The following is a 21,374-nucleotide window of genomic DNA, read 5'->3' as shown; positions in this document are numbered from 1 at the left end:
TAATAATTTAAGAATCTATTTTATTTCATTTAAAATAGTACAATGGCGTCACAGTACGCACTGGTTAGCACGCCCGCCTCACAGGTGCGAGTTTGATTCCACCTCCGGCCCTCCCTGTGTGGAGTTTGCATGTTGTACCCGTGTTTGCCTGGGTTTTCTCAGGGTCCTCCTGTTTCCTCCCACATCCCAAAAACTTGCTTGATAGGCTGATTGAGCACTCCCAATTGCCCACAGGTGTGAGTGCGAGTGCGGATGGTAGTTTGTCTTGGTGTGCCCTGTGATTGGCTGGCAACCAGTTCAGGGTGTCACCCGCCTACTGCCCGATGACGGCTGGGATAGGTTCCCCGTGGGGACAAGCGGTACAGAAAATGGAATGGATGGATGGATGGATGGATGGATGGATGGATGGATGGATGGATGGATGGATGGATGGATGGAAATATTTTAAAATCAAACAAGTCACTTGTGGGGTTTTTTATTCGACATTGTTGTTAGTACGTCTTATCCGTATTACGGATAATAATAATAGTGAATTGCAACTTGAATGTAGAATGTAGGATATTTTAATGTGTTCAATTTTGTTTGTGGTTCCATTCAATTAATAATTTTGGTACATTCTTTACATACTACTCGTACTTGAATCAACGCTCGGGAGGGTCAGCAGTCAGAAACTGGATGGATGTGTTGCACTTTGTTCAAGATGTCCATCGTTGAGCAAGGTTAACAGAGATGTGGAGTAACAGTTGGTTCTTTATTTGCAAGATCTTGGGTTGTTTAATGGCGGTTAGTACACAAGGCACAACATCAGATGAAACAACAACCCCCACACTCCAGGTCAGAAGGTTTTATACTGTCCGCACGTAAGAACAACAAAGGGAAGAGGCGGGAAGGCAAAAGGCGGCAAGGGACAAGGGACAAGGCGGGGAGACAAAAGCATGTCCTCTGTTCTGTTATCACATGGCCATTTGGTATCGATGTGGGATGGAAAGTTACTGCCCTGTGTGTGTGACACATTGCTGTTGCTCTCTCTTCAGATAGTTGGATGATGACAATAAGAATAAACCATTTGAAATTGATGTTGCCAACAAACTACGTCATCCTCTTCTTCCTCTCGGCGGTTCCAAAGCAGCTGTCAACCCATGTTCTCGTGCTGGGCAGCGTCTGCATGTGCAAGAAAACCACATTTTCAAAGTTGCGCGTTAGCAAATAGCCAGACCCTAATCTCTAATCCTAGTTAGAAACCCAACTTTGAAAAATATAAAAAGTAATACTTTTTCAATTTACGATACATGGTCCTTTTTAAAGCCATGGTCATTTTTGAAGTCTAAGAACCTTAACATTAGTCCTAACGCTAACCACGTAACCCGGACCCAAACCCTAACCTTAACCTGCAACCCTCTCCCGCAACCTAATCTTAACCCTCACCAGCAACCTAGACCTAACCCTCACCCTAACCCGCTCCCGAACCCTGACCTAAATCTTAACTCTAACCCCGTAACCTGTAACCCCTAACCCTCACCTATAACCTAACCCTTACCCAAACCCATACCTGAACCCCAACCCGCAACCTAACCCTCACACGCATCCAAAACCCCTAACATTCAAAAAGTAGCGGCGGTCTCCATTTCATGACGCTGTCAGCATTAGGTTGAATGACTTGCTTAACTGTTACCGCTAAAGTAGCGAGGCGGTGCATTTATTTAAAGCCTCTTCTCACCAGTGGCCCGCCGTTAAGCTTCCTCCCCCCTGCGGGAAAAGCACCGCTAAATAATTATCTGCCTGGCAAAATGAGCCGCAGGTGTCGAGCGAGCTAATCAGGTCAGTGATGCAAAGCTTTTTCATTTGCTTCCAATCAGCTTGTTGCCCCGCATGTAAATCGCTGGTGTAAAAAGGCTTGACGAGAAAAACAACTCTGTGGCGGGCCGCGGGAGGCGCTGGGGTCGATGTGGGGGCCGACTAAATAAGTCGTGTGTTCAAAGAGCAAATTTAACCTGACTTCATGCAAATGTCTTTTTGCAACCTCATTTTTAATCTGATCTGTTATTTTTAACAGCTTTAATTTTTTCATCTGAACAAAACAGAAAGACCTTATATAACAATAATAATGACAACAAGCAACAGTATAAGCATGATGATTTTGCGTGTTTTCATTCAAGCGAGTGGCTCAATTGTTTCAGGGTAGGGTGCTGACAGTGCATAATTATCATGTCATTATCAACTCGGCGTGGTCTTTTGAGCTGTGGCATGCAAAAATTCACGATGGCGCATAGAGATCAATTTGGGCAAAAGTATTACAAACGCTTTTACTGTGAAATAAACAATAAATAAATAGTAATACAGACATTTTTTTCACGAAGGTAAATAATGTAGTCATTTGAGGTGTTTATTCAAGCGAACAACAAAAAAGTGATTCATTAAGGCTGGTGTTGAAAAGATATCCTTGTTAAAGGAGGGCTTTCAACAACAATACTGCTAAATTACGTAATGCCAGGGAAATTATTTTCAACATGAATAATCCACATCCACAATCATCATTTAAATTCATGTGTTATGAGAATTGTTTTTTTTTAGCGTGAAAGAAAACAGGATTTAACCCTAACCCTAAACACAGCTCTAGTGCATCTCATATTCACAAATGAATCCTTGAGTCCAAAGAAATAGTTGTACTGTTAATTGTTCCAAAGCAAGCTCCTTCATTTGTATCTCCATGACGATGCTTCTCGCAAAGGCTTTTTCATAAGACATTGTGTCCTAAGCGGACGCATCAGGAAGAGAATGCAATCATTTACAAAAGGCTCTCGGATTCTAGCAAAGAAAATAATTTTTTTTTTATAAAATCTTTGTCGCTCAATTCTGTCACTCTTCCTATCTGCCAATTTAACACGGAAGTATTTTGTTAAGTCCAATACCGAAAATAAAGCAATGTCAACGTCGAATATAAACGTGATTTTTAATGTTTGTTGACAGTTTTTCTATTCCACAATCAATGTGTGATTTTTTTTTAAAAGTGTGTCTAATTGAGATATTGCTCCAAGCGCTTTTAATTAAGCAGTAATGTGTTGGTGTCAACAAAAATAGGTAAAAAAAAAAAAAAAAGGCCAATTTTTCCCAATTAAAAAAAAAGATCACATCAGCCGGCCTATTATTCGATTTTGGAACTCACCCATTCATCTTCTAATAGGCCGACATGAACCACCTGAGGCTCGTTGCACTCAGCACCAGCGCTGATAAGGACCAGCAAGGAGCGACGCAGGACGCTTGATGACATCAGCAACAAATAGGAAAAACATCAGGTAAGAAAATTCTGACTGGAGAGGCACTCCGAGCGGATTGGTACCTCTCAGGTAAAGAAGGGTGGAGGTTTGGCGCCGGGTCACCGCATTTCTGGCCGTGCACGTGTAGTTGCCCTCGCTTTGCTCGTCCATGCGGGGGACCACGTACAAGGAGCCGTTGACGCCTGTGGCTTTGCCATTGAACTCCCAGGCGAAGTTGGCCGGCGGGAACGAGTTGACCAAGCAGAGTAGCGTCACTCTGCGGCCAAGCGGGGCTGCCGTGGGCCCCGCAATGGACACGTTCTGTGGTCCGACTGCGCAAACAACAATAGCTTGCAAATGAGGCCTTTGAACTTTTAATTTAGACTCAAAGAAGGACATTTGTTGATTTGAAAATGACGATTACATACACGAGGAGCGCAGAGGCGAGGCCGGCCGACATACTCACAATTGACAGTGAGGTTGAAGGCGGCTGTCAGGGTGCTGATGGGGTTGCTGACCCGACAGCGGTAGACGCCGCCGTCGTGGCTGCGGACGGGTTGGATGAAGACGGTCACGTTGCCCTGAGACAAGTTGACGGTGGGCCCAGCGAGGATGGGACGCCCGCCCTTGGTCCACACTCGGGAGCTGACGGAGCCCGAGGCCTCACACGTGACGCTGGCCGAGTGCTGGTCTTCGATCAGGATGCTCGTGGGACCCCGCACGGTCACCCCGGAGACCGGCACTGGCGAAAATTAAAAACGAATGTTGTTTGTGGGTCCGAGCCCCCTTTACACAGGAGGCATTTGTCCGAGGACCAACCCACCGTACACGTTGAGCACAACTGTGCCCTGTTTCAGACTCTCGCCCCGCGGTATGACAGCGACCACGTACTCCCCGCTGTCAGCTGCCGTCAGCCTCCGGAGCTGCAGGCTGCCGGTGGTCCGATCCAGGGTGATCCGCTCGCCATATCCGTCCCCGGGTAGGTCTTCGTCGGTGGTGGAGGTAATAACGTTGGCGCCGTTGAAGGTCCAGCTGACAGAGAGGAAGGGGCGCTCTGGGGGCCGGAGGGTGGTGGTAAAGGTGATGCTGCCGGACACGGCGCTGCTCAACGGGCCCGGCGGGAGCAAGTTCTGAGCCGTGCACGTGCCTGACGAAAGCAGATTTAACCTTGAATCCAAACTAAATCAATAAATACATAGATAGAAATGAACTCTACTTCCCAGTACTGTAGAAAAGGAAGAAAGGGGAAGTGTACCTGCAACAAGAAACAAGACAATGGAGTTGCTCCACTGCAGCCTACTGTCCATGGCGACTTGACAAGTCTCAAATAAGAAGAGGCCGCTGTCGTCCCGTCTCTTTCATGCTCAACAAGCTCCCCCTTCTCTTAAAAAGGGAACACAAACGCTGGAATGTGTATGTACTGCGTGCCACAACACAACACAAACACACACACACACGCACAAGCACACGCACACACACACACGCACACGTACATGCAGTTCATTGTGCACATAAGGAACTCAGCTTTGACGTCTTTGTCCGTCAGTGTAATCACCTCCAAGGCGAACCCTAGTTTGAAACCCTAACACTAGTTTTAAACTGCAAACTGCATTGAGACAAAACTCTAACATGAAATCCTAATTTGAAACTCTAATTTGTAACTCAAACTTGTAAACCTGATGTGAATTCCTAGTTTGAAATCCTATCTTGAGTCTATAACATAAAAGATTCATTTGAAACCCCAACCCTATATAATGAAAGCCGAAACCTACATTGAAATTCTCATTTGAAAACCAAAACAAAATTTTAAATGACAAACTTTCATTTTTTAAAACTAAAATTAATGTTTAAACTATCAGAAGCTCAAGTAAAACAAAGCATTTTCGACAAAGTATAAAGCAACAATCATGCTCTAAAACTAAACAAAAATAACTGAAATTAAATAACACTGAAGTCAAAACAAAGTAAAAAGTAACGCCAATGCGAAATCCCGACTCGACCTGACACAAGACGCCAAGTGATTTTTTTTCTCCGGTTATTTTAGTCACTGATTACAAGATGACAGAGTGCGCCAGGTCAGAGCGGCTTTGCGAGTGTTTGTGCTTCGCTTTTGAGTGAGTCGTGTTTGAGCAGCAGGAGTCAACCGTCTCGTCTGGTTCCGCAACGCCAGGGCGATCAAAGCCTTCTTGGCCATTTCGGAAGGAATTACAGGCCAAGATGTTGTCAAAGGAGCCATGTGAATTAGCGGTGCACAGCGAGAGGCGGCGAAACTGTGGTCGGAGTTGAACTTTTTACGGCACGCTGACTCAAACAATGCAGACAATGCATCTCTGTCAAACGCAAATACACAGTGCCTCAACAGTTTCAGGGCCACAGCTGCTTGGAGGGATTTTGGAGTCAATCCTACAATTGTCATATTCACTGCTTCTGTTGTGTTGTGTCATCTCGTTATTTCTGACAAATCTGGAGAGGACTGAAAATTTACCAAATTTGGCAGATAAATTTATCTCATGACAGAATGTGACAACCCTAATTCACTCAGTAGCGCCCCCTAAAATAAATAAGCATTCTAAACCACCAATCCACACATTTCGAGCTTCCATTTTTCTCTGTCCAGTAATGAATAGTTTTCCCTGAACTTCACATTTTTTCACCCAAAATGAATATAACAGCAGCTAAGGTCTGAAATGGGGTCACCTCTTGTTAATATCATGGAGTTATGCTGATGCGGTGGCCACACAAGAAGAGCTGCAGGGTGACCCCTTGTCAAAAATCACAAAGTCCATTGATCCCCGCACAACAAGGCTCATAAAAATAATTACCATTCTGAGCTCATTGACACAACTCTGCATATTTTTCATCCGAGGAAACAAATATTCATGAGTAATTTACACGATCAACATATTTATAAAAGCAAAACAAATTTCCACTAAGTGCATAAAGTTGCAAACTAACCAAATAACGCAAGGAATCATGCTTAATAGCACCACGGTCATTAGATCTTTTTTATATCTCATGTTCCTCACCTGCTTTATGAACTTGAAGATAAGAACATGAAACCTAATAAAATGTTTATTGTCTACTTGTCTTTTCCATGCGATTAAAATGCAACCCGCGTACTGCAATTACATTTTATTGGCTTGAGATAACCAGTGTACAATAATAGTTATTAAACATTTAATATATACACAAATACAATATGTACACAAAAGCAAATGTGGCGCATTGTCAAAATATTTTACCTTTTTTGTACACACGCGTGCACAAATAATTACACCCATTCCTTCAAAATAGTTGCTCATCTGCAATTTTAAAAATGAATAAACAATTGTCTGTATTCCTGAAATAAACACAGAGACAACTCAAAGAACTCCAATTTCGTGCGGCGTACCACTGCATGTAGGTGGGTTTGACCTGCTCTTGCTAATTTCACAGATGAGCACAAGCCGGCGGATCTACGAGAGGGAGGCCTGAGCCGCTGAGGGCGTGGTCCACAGCCAACTTCCATCCCAGCCATGGCAGAAGCTCATCTCTGGCGTGACGCGGACGTTTTGAGACTGCCCTCCAAATTGGCAAACACGCTGTGAACCTAGTGCTAAAATGAAACGGGAGATATGCTAACCATTTGGTCGCTGAGTGTGGCGTGTCACTACATTACAACTAAAATCACGAAGTAGGAATAAATAAATGAAAGAATGGAGTTTTGTTTTCATTGGGGGACTTAGTTGCACTTCTCTTCTGCAGAAAACAAACAGCAAAAATCTGTTATCAACTAATCCATTTTTGTATTTGGATGCAGACAAAAATTGTCAGACTCACCTTGAAAGGAAGCAGCAGACTAACGCTCGCTCTGAGTTCCAGCTGCGATCTTGTACATGTCTGATTGCTGCACCCTCATACTTTTTCTCCCTAGAATGCAGTCAAGTTGGTCTTTATTGATAGAGTCGAGTAGAGTCTAAAAATAGTTTTGACCAAATAAGACGAGAACTAACCTCTTTTGAGAGTTGGATATATGTTTCTGTGTCTGTCAAGTCAAATGAATAAGATGTTGAAATATCTCCCACAAAGCCATAAAAAGGTCATATTTTTGACTCCCTATCTTCTCAATATGCGTAATAATATGAGGAGGTTCACCTTTTCCTTCTCCTGAGACCATACAGGATCAAGACGATCACCATGGCGACGACAACACAGCATCCAACTGCGACGCCGGCAGCGACCGTGACAGACGTCCAGCAGTTGCAGTCGGACAAGACTGGAAAAAAAAAAGATGTTCGTTACTCACAACAAATTGCACTACTTACAATGACATAACAATTTCAACAAAAACTATTATTTAATTTACTTTATCCACAGGCATGAGGAAAAAATTGACGATTTACTTTATCCACAGGCATGAGGAAAAAATTGACGAAACCGTTGTTGTTGCTTCTTGTTCCTTTGGCATTGCTGTGCCAAAAGAAACCCGTTTTTTTTTATCCGTTCGTCACATTCATCAAAATTCATCAAAATGATCACAAAATTGAAGAAAACAAGGCAATGTAATAGTGTTTTTTTACTTATTTAACTTGCATACAAATTCAATTTACAGTGAACTTGGTTGCGCACGACGTACCCAAAACAGCCAACTGATGGCTTCCACTGGCGCTCTGTCCGGTGACGGCATTCCGGGCTGTGCACACGTACTCGCCAGCATCCCAATGTTGGCTTGCAACGATGACCAATGCAGCTGCGTGCACACCCGTGGGCTTTCCGTTCAAAAGCCAGAAGAAGCTCGCTGTCGGGACAGACAAGGCGGAGCAGAGAAGCATGGCGTGCTGTCCGACGAAAACGGAGTCCGGGCCCTCGATGGTCAGGCTGTCTGGTCCGTCTGACAAGACAAGTATACAAAACAATCGTAATTTCAGCAACTAAAAAAAATAAAAACAAGCACCACCCTGAGGTCATCTAGCTTCACCCTAATGCTAAATAGACTCTATGTTGCGGTGTTACAACATGAAAGCAGTTACAAATTCATTATTTATCTGTTGCAAAGAACGACTAATATCAGTGCCGTATTGACGAGCTGAGAGTGTGTGTGAGTCTGCGCCTTAAACTCACACTGAATGAAAAGATGCAGTGGGCGACTCAGTGCCGCACTGACGCCATTAGACACGTTGACGCTGAACGGTCCTTGGTCGTTGCGCGTCACGTTCACTACAGTGAGCGTCGAGCCTCCGTTACTGAAGTGAACTCTATGACTGGCCGAGACCTCTGAGCTGCCGTTCAACCACAGGAAGGAAAGTCCCGACCCGGCAGTCGAACAGGACATGGTCGCTGAGCTGAACTCAAACATGACTGTGAGGTTTGAGGTAAGGCTCACGTTGGAAACCGGTGCTGCGGACGATTACAACAACAACTTTTAGCTCACATTATGGTCCAGGCTGAGGAGCCCCGATCGGGCCCAACTTACTCTGTATAAAGATTGCAGATGGCTTTGTTGTTTGATATTTCTCAGTTTTGTCGTTAAAAGCCCGGCAGCTGTAGTTCCCGCTTTGGTTCTCCTGAACCTTCTGCAGATTGAGCACCGCGCCGACCTGGGACAGCAGGTCTCCATTGAAGAACCACTCAAACAGGGCAGGAGGTCTGGATGCAGCTGAGCAGGACAGGCTGAGGTTGGATCCTCTCACAAAGTATTCCCCGGAGGGGTAGAGCTGGAAAAAAATGCTCTCTGGTCCATCTGTGGTGAAAGAAAAAAAATAAAAGTCATTCCAACCACCAATGAATGTCCAAAAAGGTTGTTTGACTCACAGCTGATGGCGAGTTTGAGCGGCGTGCTGGTGGCGCTGCTGAAGTTATTGAAGACATGACATGCGTAGGGACCCTCGTCGTAGCGGCTCACGTTCGAGATGGTGACAACGGCACCTTTGCCGCCGATCTGGACTCGGTCACTGGCCGCCAGCTCGGAGCTGCCGTTCCGCCAAACAAACGTTGGGAACGATCCGGTCGAGGAGCACAAGAGCCTGACGGAGCTGCTCAGCTCTTCCATCTCCGTACTGCTGGCAATGATCACCACATTAGAGATTTCTGCTATAAGAATCCAAAAAAAAAAAAACATTCAAAGAGGACAGAATCAGCCGCATCACTTCCGCGACACGAATCGCCTTGGATTCAAATGTTTTCATCCAACTTACATCTTTTCACCGAAATAGCCACGGGCTCTGATGTTAGATTCTTCATAGTTTTGTCATTAAAGGCCTGACAGCTGTAGTTTCCACTCTGATGCAAATGAACATTCATCAGCTTGAGTTCCGATCCAGCCTGGGACAAAAGCACTCCATTGCGGAACCAGACAAATTTTGGCGGAGGGCCGGAGTTCACTGAGCAAATGAGGTCCACATCCGAACCTTCGTCGTAGTTCTCTTGGGACGGCCGGCTCGTCAGGTTAATATTCTCCGGTCCAACTATCAGGGGAAAAGCGCATCACTGATAAGCAAGGTGATAGTCAAGTCAATGTTATTTTTAGAGCACAGAAGATAAATAAATAGTGACAACAGAACAATGGTGGGGAGGACAAGAAAACAAGGGCCGAAGTGGCAACTGATGAAAATAAGGTTTGTGGCTCACAGTAGACCGACAGGACCACCGGATCACTGGTGCTGTTGCTGATGGTGTTGAACACGTGACACCGAAACGGGCCTTGATCGTAGCGGGTCATGTTGACGACAGTAAGCTTGGCGCCTCCGTCCGTGAGCCGAACTCTCTCGCCTTCCATAACCTCGACACTGCCATTCAGCCAGCGGAAGGAGGGCGAGGTCCCGACCGAGGAGCAGGACATACTGACGGGTCCGCTGAATTCAAAAATTTCTGTGGCGTTGGTCTTGATCTGCACGCTAGAAACTGGTGCTGTTGACAATGCAGAAAACTCAAGACTCCATTATGTGGAAATCAGAACGTCAATAAACCCATTTTGATCATACACATACCAATTATAGTTATAGCCGAGTGGCGAGTTTTGGACTTCATTGTTTTGTTGTTGAAGGCTTGACAGCGGTAGTTCCCGCTCTGACTGTGCAGAACATTCTGCAGTCTGAGCTCAGGTCCCGAAGCAGCCAACGGGTCTCCATCCAAGGACCACTGGAACACTGCAGGAGGTCGAGATCCAGCAGAGCAGGACAGGTTGATGTTGGAGCCTTCCAAGTGGTATTTCAGCGACGGGGATGTGGTTAGCTGGATGTTTTCCGGGCCATCTGCAGAGGGATAAAAAAAGGGGCTCATTATGAAGCTCGGCGATGGGGCTGAGAAGTAACACCAGAAACAATCAGAACAATGTCAAGGAGCTCACAGCTGATGGAGAGCTGGACCGGGTCACTGGTGCCATTACTGATCACGTTGAACACGTGACACCTGAACGATCCTTGGTCGTAGCGGGTCACGCGACTTAAGGTGAGCTTGGAGCCGCCGGCGGTGATCTGAACTCTATCCCCGGCCGTCATCAGCGAGCTGCCGTTCAGCCAGTGGAAAGAGAGTCCGGAACCGGCGGCGACGGAGCAGGACATCCTGAGCGGACGGTTGGACTCCAACAGGTCCGTGCCACTTGCAACCAAGACCACGCCGGAGATCCGTTCTGTGAATAAAAACTGTAAATGGCTGGACGAATAAATATGAACGCAAGCACGTACCGTGTACATCCACTTTGCAGTTCCCATTCTGATGACCGCCAACGGCCGGGACGATGGTGATCCTGAAATTTCCCGTGTCCCTCAGGCTCACGTTCCTCAGCTCCAGCGATCCCGTGTGACGGAGGAGGGTGATCCTGTCCCGGTACTCGGGCGCTGTGACGTTGGCAACGCTCGAGGAGGATATGACGATGCTAGTGGCACCGTGCATGTCCGTCACGCTCCAGGTGATCACCAGGAAGGGTTCTGCCGGCGGAGGCACCGTGGTGGCCAGCGTCAGCGTTTCGCCGACAACCGCCACCAGCCTGTCGGCGGACAGCACACCGGCAGCGTAGCTCGAGCCTGACCAGCGCAAAAGATGGGATTTGAGTCACTTTTGAAACCATTTAATAATGAGAATGATGTAATCATAAAATATTTACTAACTATTGCAATTCACATAAAATCCAGACTACCAGACTGAAAAACAGTTTCTTCCCGAGAGCCATCACCACACTGAACTCTGAGAGCAAACAACACCATAATACGTTACCAATGCACCTTTATACTACCACTGTCACCGCTGCTGTCAAGACTACATGCAATAATTATTTATTATTTAATTCCTGTACATACCTCATTCATGTTTATATAAATAGCCACATTGTATACATCCTAAATAAGAATCTTTCACTTTTATTCTTTCTGCTCCCTTTATACTTCTTAATTTTTGTAATGTTTATTTTTGGGGATTTCTTTTTTTTATTGCACTGGAAAGGGAGAAGCTCTCCAATTTCGTTGTACAATCGCATTGTAAAATGACAATATGCGGCATTCTATTCTATTCTATTCTAGAAACTATCCATCCATCCATTATCTGTACCGCTTGTCCCCATGGGGGTCACGGGCGTACTGGAGCCTATCCAGTTGCCAGCCAATCGCAGGGCACATAGAGACGAACAACCATCCGCACTCGCACTCACACCTATGGGCAATTGGAAGTGCTCAATCGGCCTGTCAAGCATTTTTATGGGATATGGGAGGAAACCAGAGTGCCCGCGGAAAATCCACACAGGCACAGGGAGAACATGCAAACTCCACACAGGGAGGGCCAGAGGTGGAATTGAACCTGTACCCTCTGAACTATGAGGCGGACATGCTAACCAGTGCGCCACACTGTGCTGCCTTATAGAAAACTAACACATATAAAATACTGCAGACTTATTTCATTGTTACAATTATTCACAATACTAACAATAACAATGATTAGAACAAGTGTGTATTCATAATGATGAGTACATTTAACATTTATAATTAATTCCTATTTGAAATGTGAAACAATCCAATTGATCACAGCATATATTTCATTTTGAAATGATAAATATCAGAATGTATTCAGAATGTAAAATTGTCAAAACTCCTTTACAATAACCTTTTGACAGTTCATTTAACAACAAGATGTATTTGATTTTTAAAAGATCGACATGTCAATATTCATAATTGACGAGCATGTGAGGGCTGACCTGAGAGGGCTCCCAGCAACATCAGAAGCAGCACACGTGTGGCCATCGCTGCAGGCTTCGGACATCGATTAGCGATTGCAAAGACGTGGCAGCGCACTTAAGGCACCACTTAGGGGGGCGGAGCCTCTACCTACTTGAACCTTGGCTGACTTCAATGCTTTGGCACAATTGTTTTTTTTGTCCTAAAACTTTACTTTTCACTTTCTCAATGTTATGAGGTATTCTGGTGCATGTCAGGAAAAAAAGTTAATTTACTGCGAATTCAAAAAGGGGAACTCCTATGGATATATATTTAATGTATTGAGATGCGCCCGATGTGTCATGACCAAACAATGGGTTAGCAAAAAAAAAGTAGTTTTTCAAGTTGAAGTTTTCATATTCCACTCAGTGGAATTGATTTACAAAGTCATGAATTATTTCCGCGAAAACGTCGTGAACACAATTGGCACCGTATTAGTCCTTCTTGATAAACGCATGCAACAACAACAAACCTTGATAATCGCCACATGACCTTTGATAAACATTTATGGTGTGACCATTCCGATAAGGAGTTATCACAAAGCCATCAGAATAGCCATATGGCTCCATGATAACACTTTGGATGGACGCCGGAGAATAAAAGAACAAAGTGAAGATCAAATGGAAGGTCAAATGAGGTTAAGTTTGAATATGAAGAAATGAGAAACACAAATTATCTTTCACGGCTGTCAAAATGAAGCAAAATGAAGAAGTATACGTCAGGAAACACTACATAGGATGTCACAAGTCCTCATGTATCTTTTATTATGATGTCGGACAGCACTTTTGCAAACAGTCAAATAACATTGCAGGAGGGACAAGCTTTGAATGGAGGTACAACAAACACGTTCAGAGAAAACGTCTTTTAGATCAACCGGAAGCCAAGTGACGTCAGGACAGCGCAAACCAGCATGGACATTCGGAGGGGAACGGCCGAGTCTGCGCGGGAAGAGAAACACGTTACTCACTTTCCATTTGCACACGTTTTTTCAAGTGGCGCTTGATCGATTTTGCTAAGCCGTGCCCTAAAAAAAGGCGAACTGACCACTGGCATTTGGAAGAAGAACTTTCCAATATTTGGTTGGCTCTTTCAAAGGCAATTACGGTTTAACGAGTCACAAGTGGCCCTTTGTGAAATCTTAATTTTCGGTTGCACATGCTTAAGCAGTGGAAAAGTGACACCATTGTGAGCATTATATTCATGAGCAATTGATGTACGTACATGTGAAAATTAAGAAAATGCAATAAAGGTAATGAGGGAGGGTGGAAGGGAGGGAGGTTGGATGGATGGATGGATGGATGGATGGATGGATGGATGGATGGATGGATGGATGGATGGATGGATGGATGGATGGATGGATGGATGGATGGATGGATGGATGGATGGATGGATGGATGGATGGATGGATGGATGGATGGATGGATGGATGGATGGATGGATGGATGGATGGATGGATGGATGGATGGATGGTGATGTGATCACAGCGTATTACAACTTCCGCACAAAGAAATTGGATCATATTTCACTCGGAGAGCAGCTGCCATGTTGGTTGAGAAACTTCATTTTGACCAAGGGACAACGGTTGTTATCGAAAGATCAAGAATGCTGAGCTCAAATACCCTGCAAGGTGTGTTCCGCCGAGACCTGTGAGCCGGTGATTTCGTTGTGCGCCGTGCAGGTGTACGTCCCCAGGTGGCGATTCTGCATCTCCTCTATGTCATAGCGGGGACCCGACGCAACCGTGCGCTTGAACTTCCAGGTGAACTTGGCCTTGGGTAGCGAGTCGGCTGAGCAGAGCAACGTGACGCTCTCCTCGAGTTCTGCGCCAACCGGGTCTTGATCGATAAAGGGTTGGTCGGGCCCGTCTATGCAGAAAGGACGGAGAGGAGGTTCTTCTTTAGGTCAGTGACGCCCAACGTGAGACTGTTGGGTGTGCTGCGGCAAATGTACGATTTGGTCTGAGATGCGTTGGCATACTTACAGAAGACTTTGAGCTTGCATTTGGCAGTGGCAAAGCTGATGGCGTTGCTGACGTTACACAGGAAGACGCCGGTGTCCTGCCTGTCCATAGGGCTGACGGAGAGCACTCGGCCGTCGTCATGGAAGACGAACCTGCCGCCGGGGAGCAGCGGTTTGCCTTTTCTCGTCCACGCTCGGTGGGTCACCCCACCTTCGGCGTCGCACGTCAAGTTGAGGGAGCTTTGACCTTCAATCAAGTTTTCCGTGGGACAGGCCATAACGGGCACAGACACCACACCTGAGCACGGAAAGGAATCAAACAGTGATGGGATACTTGAAAGGGGGGCGTGGCATGGCAAATGTGACTTTTGAATTGCTTGGTGGTCTTTGAAGTAAATCTTTTGTTTTGCTGGCTATTGAAATTTGTTCAAATGTGATGTCATCAAAGAAAGTGGGGAGGGGTCACATACTACCCTTGGACTAAAATGTGATTTAAATAACTGATATAATTGATTGAAAAGATGATTATAAAAAGTAAGTGAGTAAGGGGACATTCACGGCTCGTGTTACTCACTTAGCACGTTCAGTCGAACACGCCCTTGAATGGGCTGGGCGCCATGCGACACCATGAGCACCTCATATTCTCCGCTGTCCTCCTCTGTCAGGTTTGCGAGCACCAGAGCGCCGGTGGTTTTATCCAGGGTGACCCTGCCCTCGTAGCCTTCTCCCACCACGTCCACACTGGTGGAGGTGATCACGCTGATGGTCGCGTTGAAGCTCCAAGTCAGAGCCAGAAAGGGTTCCGATGTCGGCGTCAGGGATGTGGTGAAGGTCACGCTCTGGCCAGGTGTCCCGTGGAGCCAGTCGACTGGGATGATCCCGGCTCCGTGGCAAAGACCTGCAAAAAGGATCGGTGCGCTTAGCGTACTGGACACGTGGCGACCCGCCGATCCGCTCGTCGTCCCGACTGACTTACTGACCCGAGGAGAGCAGCACAAAGACGGCCGCCCGGCAAAACATGTCGGCCACCGTCGCCTTTGATTCTTTCTGCTCCTCTTCAATTGTTGTCTGCACTGTTTGAGCAGCAATAGAAAGAGTGCCTTGGAGATAATCTGCAATCAAGGAGACATATCAACAAGTTGGATACTCAGCACGCTTAATTATTACCACCATTAAGTTACATAAGCAACACAATGCTTCATAATGTAGCCCAACATCTGACTAGGATTTATAAGTGAGATATCAAATGCTGAAGGACCTTTGGAATTATTGCTACATGAATACAATTTGATGACATCTTTAAATCAAGCAATTCACAGAATTTAACAGTGAGCAAACATATTTCAGTGGATCTGCGATTCATACAACAAAAATTTCTAAATTCATACCATCATAATATGTCTCCCTCCAGAAGCATACTCTTCGAATTGCAAATTTGAAACAAGACAAACTACAAGAAGCCTTTTCCTTGTGAAAAATGACAAATGGTGCCACGCATGTTGTTCCAGTGGCTGCTGGAAACGACAAAGGGGACTTTAATATTTCAAGGAAATTTTGTGTCGTATCCACGTCAGCAAAATCCTTCAATTGAAACTTCTTCCTAAGCCACCTGGCCTGCCTTTGTGTTCACTTCCAGCACAAACACAAGAGGGCGACGCGATGCCGCATTGAAGATGAGCCGTGCAACTTCCCTATTAGCGCTGATGGACTGTGGCCCAGCACGCAGGTAGTTTACCGCTTGTTCCTACTTGAACGTGTCAAATGGAGCTGGTGGAAGAGCTCAATGCGACATTCTCTGCTATACAAGTTACAAAAAGATGAAATGGGCACACTAGCAGTGTTTTGCATCTTCTGGGCGGCTTTCACAGGTAAACTGAGCACTCATCTGGTTGACCTAAAAATGCCTAGTCTGTGTTTGTTAAACAATGTAACGGCGTCAACGTGGATGAAGAACATGTTTTGGAACGCAATTGTATTATGAGTCGTCTCAAACATTGCTTTGTAGATTCAGCAAGCCTGTCAAAGGGCAACAAACTAAGCCTGGCCATAATAGGGCACTTAAGAAGCACCTGGACAAATATTTGTAGACTACACAACAATTTGAAGTTTAAAGTTTGACCAGATATTTTATCTCGGTGAGTGAGTTTTCATTTTTAATCCTAAACCATCGTGTAGGTTTGACCGCAGGATCCGGCGCATTGCCCGACGGGCCTCTGACTGCAGCCGTGGGAGGCTCTGTGACGTTTAACACCACAGTGGCGGCCACGCCGACGCCGTTCCCGACGGTGATCTGGACGTTTATCGAGGGCAGCAATGAAATACCCGTGATAACGGTCACGTCTCAAAACAAAACTGGCCCCGGGTACCAAGGCAGGATAACTCTCTTCATACAGACTGGGTCCCTGGAGCTCAGCAAGCTGGCTCTCAGTGACAGCGGAAAATACAGTCTTGTCATCGTAACAGAGAGCGGCGACCAAATCACGGGATCCACCACACTGCAGACGCTTGGTGAGCAGATGTTTTTTGGTGTGTTGGATGTGATATGAGCATGGTGGTGTGACAAGGTTTCAAAATAAGAGCATTGATTTCTGTCGAATAAAAAGGTTCTGCTTTGTCATCAAGTGAGAGGAGGCCCTTGATTTCGACAGTAGTACTTTGCCGCCTGTTTGTCTGTAGCCAATTACACTGTAAATCCCTCTTAATTCTAAGCAGAAGTCCCAAATTTGCCCTCCTCATGAACAATCAGTTTGGTAAATGTTGCATTGTGAAGTCATCGTGAAACAGTGTCGTCCATAATCACGCATGATTTCTAAATATGTACAGATCCAGTGTCCAATGTCATGTTGACGGTCAGCAGCACAGACTTGCTGGAGTTCAACAGCACTCTTCGTCTGTCCTGCTCTTCGCTTGGATCGTCTGTCTCCTTCCATTGGCTGAACGACAGCGCCGAGATCTCGGCTGACGACAGAGTTCAGCTTACCAACGAAGGCGCTAGACTCACCATCGCTCCCGTGACCCGCTACGACCAGAGGTCGTTCCGATGTCGCGTGTCCAACGCCGTCAGTGAAGATGACAGCCATTCGGTGCATCTATCCGTCAGCTGTGAGGGACACTCCTCTTGAAACATTTCACCCACCAAAACATTAGATGCACCTGCACAACCTGACAGTCTTTCTTCATTTTTGGATTTCCTAGCAGACTGGATGCCTCGCGTGGCCTCTCACAGGCCAGTCTTGGTACTGCAAGATCTGGTTTGCAAAATGTCGATAAGAATATGATCTTTTATTTGAGGTGTGTAGGGTCGCAGAAAAAATACTTTAATGTTACAATTTGCTACGCATGTAGCTCGCTTTAATAGATTGTGCCAGTGTACCAAATGTTGTGGCCGGTGAATGTATGACCTTTTAACTCGCGGATGTTTCCAAATTTACCATCTGCGCACCATACATTGCAGACGGCCCGGATGATACACATCTCGTTATGTCGCCACGGAAAGAATACATCGCAGAAGGGTCGAATGTCAATCTTTCCTGCTCGGCCAACTCCAGGCCAGTCGCCACCTTTACCTGGTTTGTGAACGGGAAGGATCTGCCGGTCATGGGATCAAATTTCTCGCTGGTGAACGTCCAGCAGCATCACAGTGGAAATTACAGCTGTCGGTCCTTTAACACCAAGACTCTGAGACACAAAGAATCTCAGCAATGGCCGATTCATGTGCTAAGTAAGGGCAACTGCACTATTTAATCTTATACTATATACGTGTACTATGCATTCATATTTTGCGTTCAACAGAGAAAATTTCCGGTGCCTCTGTCACACTGTCAACGAGTCACCCAGTTGAGGGAACAGAGCTGAATATGACCTGCGACGCCGCTGGGTCGGTCTTCTTCAGAGAGTGGAGCAAGGGCGGCTCGGCGCTGATCCCAGATGAGCGTGTGACGCTCCACGACAAGAACAGGACAGTGTCCTTCCGCACCGCTGTCAGATCGGATAGCGCTTCATATTCCTGTCGGATTATAAACCCCATCGACGAGGAGGAAGCGACGTTGGGCGTGCTTGTGAACTGTAAGTAGTCAAAATCTACAAAGTACAATCCGCCCATTTTATAAAATTGGTCGTTAGTTACTCAAGGCTCCAGGACAGATTGCGTCTGACTTTTCAAGTTTTAACCCAATTGTACAAACTTCTCTAACTTCAAACATTGCCGTGTCTGGCAGACGGGCCCGAACCTGTCCAAATCACAGGACCGAGCCAAATCATCGTGAAAGAGACTTTAACCTTAAGCTGCTCCGCGGTGTCTGTCCCAGCCGCCACCTACATGTGGACAGCACTGAACAGCACAGCAGTGCTACATAATTCTTCAACCTTTGTCAAATACAACGTCAACTTTTCCGACAGTGGAAGCTACGTTTGTAGCGCCACCAACAGTATTACTGGCAAAAGCATGTCAGCTAGCCACAGGTTGGATGTGACAGGCAAGTAGAAGCACTAATGTGCCTTTGGAGCATGCAGCAGCATTGTGACAGATATCTGCTGGGATACATTCACAGATGGAACAGATACTGCGTGTTCGGCTGGTTGCATCGCCGGCATTGTGCTGGCGTGTTTAGTCATCTGCGCAGCAGTCGCTGGGGGCGCCTACGCTTTCTACATTCAACGGTAGGTTCCCAGGATTGTCCAACATTCTAAACAAACCTCTCTAAGAAAATGTTGGAGCCAAACGATAGTCAAAATAAACATTTTTGACATCTCAATGAGATATTATCCTCATATTGATCTACGGTATGATAATGTCGCAATACAGGAACAAGACAAAGAATCGCCCCGACAGAGACATCTCGAACAGGACAGGTAAGAGTGACACGGAAATGATTTGATCCAAACTGAGCTTTTCTTTAGGTTTTGTATTAATTCACATTCCACTCAACGTAATGCTGTTGTTGACAGAGATATGTCCTTGTATTGGATTGAAATTTCTTGCAGGAGGAATAGGCCAAGACAACACAGAAGAACCCCGAAATCAGGTACAGAAATTCAGTTGGTCCAGACCGACAGACATCTGAAACATCTTCCAAGAGTTTACTTTTATTTAATCATTAAAACTTCTGTATGGTGTGTTTCAACGATACTATGACATAGCCGCCGGTGTGGGACAAAAAAACAACAACTTTACAACTTTGATTGTTGGCTTATGAGTCTGGGTTCATGTTTATTGGGGTTGTCTCTCATCGTAACTCATTGGACTTTGAACCGGGAGGAAGATACACCGCTAACAGTGGTATGGAAACGGGAAGTTGCGTTATTTGTGCTTGTGTCTATTTTGGGAAGTGCTCCTCTTAGTTATTTCTTGGTGCTCTCCATCTTTCAACCAGGAGTTAAACTATGCCGACGTGACTATTCTTCACGCAAAGGGCGGCGGCAAAGGTCAGTTGGAGCTCCAGGCCAGCCAGACCGAATACGCCGAGGTCCAAGTGAACAAGGCGCCTCCTTCCTACGACGCCCACGTGCGGCGGATGAAGAGGCAAGCCCCTCAGCCACTAGAAGCCCGCCTTCAGGTTCACAGCAACGGGTCGTATCATGGAAGTGGGGAGCAGTCAACAGAGTGACGTATGCTCACACTTCTTTCATGGCACGCTAATAATGCAGAGTGTTTGTGTAGTCATTGTGTGTGTGTGTGTGTGTGTGTGTGTGTGTGTGTGTGTGTGTGTGTGTGTGTGTGTGTGTGTGTGTGTGTGTGTGTGTGTGTGTGTGTGTGTGTGTGTGTGTGTGTGTGTGCGTGCGTGCGTGCGTGTGTGCTTGCGTGCGTGCGTGTTAATCATTGATCAGTTGACTGAGAGTCACAAAAACACAACGATGCTTGATTAGATGTATCGACTTGATTAGATTTGTCTACACAAGCGCGAATTGGCCAACTATGGCACACAGACAGTCTTGGCATTTCTGTAATGTATATGCCCCCCCTCCCCAAGTTTATAAATGTGACCAAAGTGAATGTTTAAATATTGTTTGAAAGACTTCAAAAGTGTAACGTGGACTAAGAGCGTCACGTGAACGTCTCTCAAAGGGGCAAATAAATAGTTATTCTTGTGAGTTGCTTCCATAAACATATTTCTTTTTATAATCTTCACATTGCTTAAAAGTCGGAAATGTTATCTACTGAGGAACCTATATAGTATGTCCTTCAAATACTGCAGGTGCAACACAAAATGAGCAGAAACCAGCTCAGTGGCCTAGTAGTAGAGTGTCCGCCCCGAGACTGGAAGTTTGTGGGTTCAAACCCCGGCCGGGTCATACTAAAGACTGTAAAAATGGGACCCATTGCCTCCTTGCTTGGCACTCAGCATTAAGGGTTGGAATTGGGGGGTAGATCACCAAATGATTCCTGTGCGCGGCACCGCTGCTGCTCACTGCTCACCTCTCCCCCAGGGGATGGATCAAAATCACATGCGGATGGGTTAAATGCAGAGGATAAATTTCACCACACCCAAATGTGTGTGTGACAATGATCATTGGGACTTTAACTTTAATATCATCCTATAAGGAGCTGACCTATAGAAATTGTTTGAACTGCAATGTCAGTGGATGTTTGATAACAAAGTCGTCTGACCTTTTATTGTGGCCATGTGTTCAGGCAAGATGACGTCTTGTCTCCCCTGTCGTTCTTCTTTCACGTCGCCAACTTTTTCATTCGTCACTGCGGCACAATAATTAAAAAAAAAACCGCGCTACACAAACTTAGATAGAATTTTATCGTCGAATTTTGGTGGGTTCTGACATTTTCGGGTTAACAACACCACGTGACTATTTCAAGGAACGTTATTGGTTAATCACCGTGATTTAATCTGATGAGTCCACCAACATTTAGGGGGAAATACCGATTTGTTTGTTTACCATGCAAACTGATAACAATTACGTTCCGGTACTCTTGGTACTAACCTTTCTAAACAGAATGTGGCGAAACCTTAGGCGACCTCCCGCCAAG

General features: G+C 45.7%; 4 protein-coding genes across 4 annotated transcripts; 1 reads left to right on the top strand and 3 right to left on the bottom strand.

The window, feature by feature from the left end:
• Positions 1-3,289: 3,289 nt before the first annotated feature.
• On the bottom strand, positions 3,290-4,561 carry LOC148392593 (cell adhesion molecule CEACAM6-like). Its single transcript, XM_088387119.1, has 5 exons — positions 4,555-4,561; positions 4,078-4,401; positions 3,721-3,996; positions 3,390-3,586; positions 3,290-3,337 (listed from the first exon to the last, which is right to left on the bottom strand). Exons 1-5 carry the CDS (start codon positions 4,559-4,561, stop codon positions 3,290-3,292), a joined length of 852 nt encoding a protein of 283 aa, XP_088243245.1.
• A 1,826-nt stretch (positions 4,562-6,387) lies between these two features.
• LOC148392592 (cell adhesion molecule CEACAM5-like) lies at positions 6,388-12,469 on the bottom strand. The gene is made up of 14 exons (XM_088387257.1): positions 12,415-12,469; positions 10,916-11,254; positions 10,579-10,860; positions 10,220-10,483; positions 9,861-10,139; positions 9,428-9,697; positions 9,045-9,323; positions 8,707-8,973; positions 8,355-8,630; positions 7,870-8,124; positions 7,389-7,509; positions 7,247-7,278; positions 7,074-7,163; positions 6,388-6,992 (listed from the first exon to the last, which is right to left on the bottom strand). The coding sequence occupies exons 1-13, from the start codon at positions 12,458-12,460 to the stop codon at positions 7,093-7,095; spliced, it is 2,781 nt and encodes a 926-aa protein (XP_088243383.1). The 5' UTR covers positions 12,461-12,469; the 3' UTR covers positions 6,388-6,992; positions 7,074-7,092.
• A 697-nt stretch (positions 12,470-13,166) lies between these two features.
• LOC148392590 (cell adhesion molecule CEACAM20-like) lies at positions 13,167-21,177 on the bottom strand. Its single transcript, XM_088387263.1, has 6 exons — positions 21,000-21,177; positions 15,373-15,504; positions 14,967-15,290; positions 14,415-14,690; positions 14,053-14,298; positions 13,167-13,371 (listed from the first exon to the last, which is right to left on the bottom strand). Exons 1-6 carry the CDS (start codon positions 21,013-21,015, stop codon positions 13,298-13,300), a joined length of 1,068 nt encoding a protein of 355 aa, XP_088243389.1. The 5' UTR covers positions 21,016-21,177; the 3' UTR covers positions 13,167-13,297.
• On the top strand, positions 16,071-21,126 carry LOC148392591 (cell adhesion molecule CEACAM20-like). The gene is made up of 10 exons (XM_088387258.1): positions 16,071-16,260; positions 16,568-16,900; positions 17,216-17,494; positions 17,847-18,113; positions 18,185-18,457; positions 18,610-18,867; positions 18,943-19,051; positions 19,197-19,243; positions 19,376-19,416; positions 19,765-21,126. The coding sequence occupies exons 1-10, from the start codon at positions 16,176-16,178 to the stop codon at positions 19,996-19,998; spliced, it is 1,926 nt and encodes a 641-aa protein (XP_088243384.1). The 5' UTR covers positions 16,071-16,175; the 3' UTR covers positions 19,999-21,126.
• Positions 21,178-21,374: the final 197 nt, after the last annotated feature.

This window comes from Syngnathus floridae, chromosome 10, assembly GCF_059516105.1.
Source record: "Syngnathus floridae isolate MCC-2025c chromosome 10, RoL_Sflo_1.0, whole genome shotgun sequence".
Taxonomy (NCBI): domain Eukaryota; kingdom Metazoa; phylum Chordata; class Actinopteri; order Syngnathiformes; family Syngnathidae; genus Syngnathus; species Syngnathus floridae.
The sequence above is the reverse complement of the archived record's forward strand: the minus strand, read 5'-3'. Positions and strand labels throughout refer to the sequence as shown.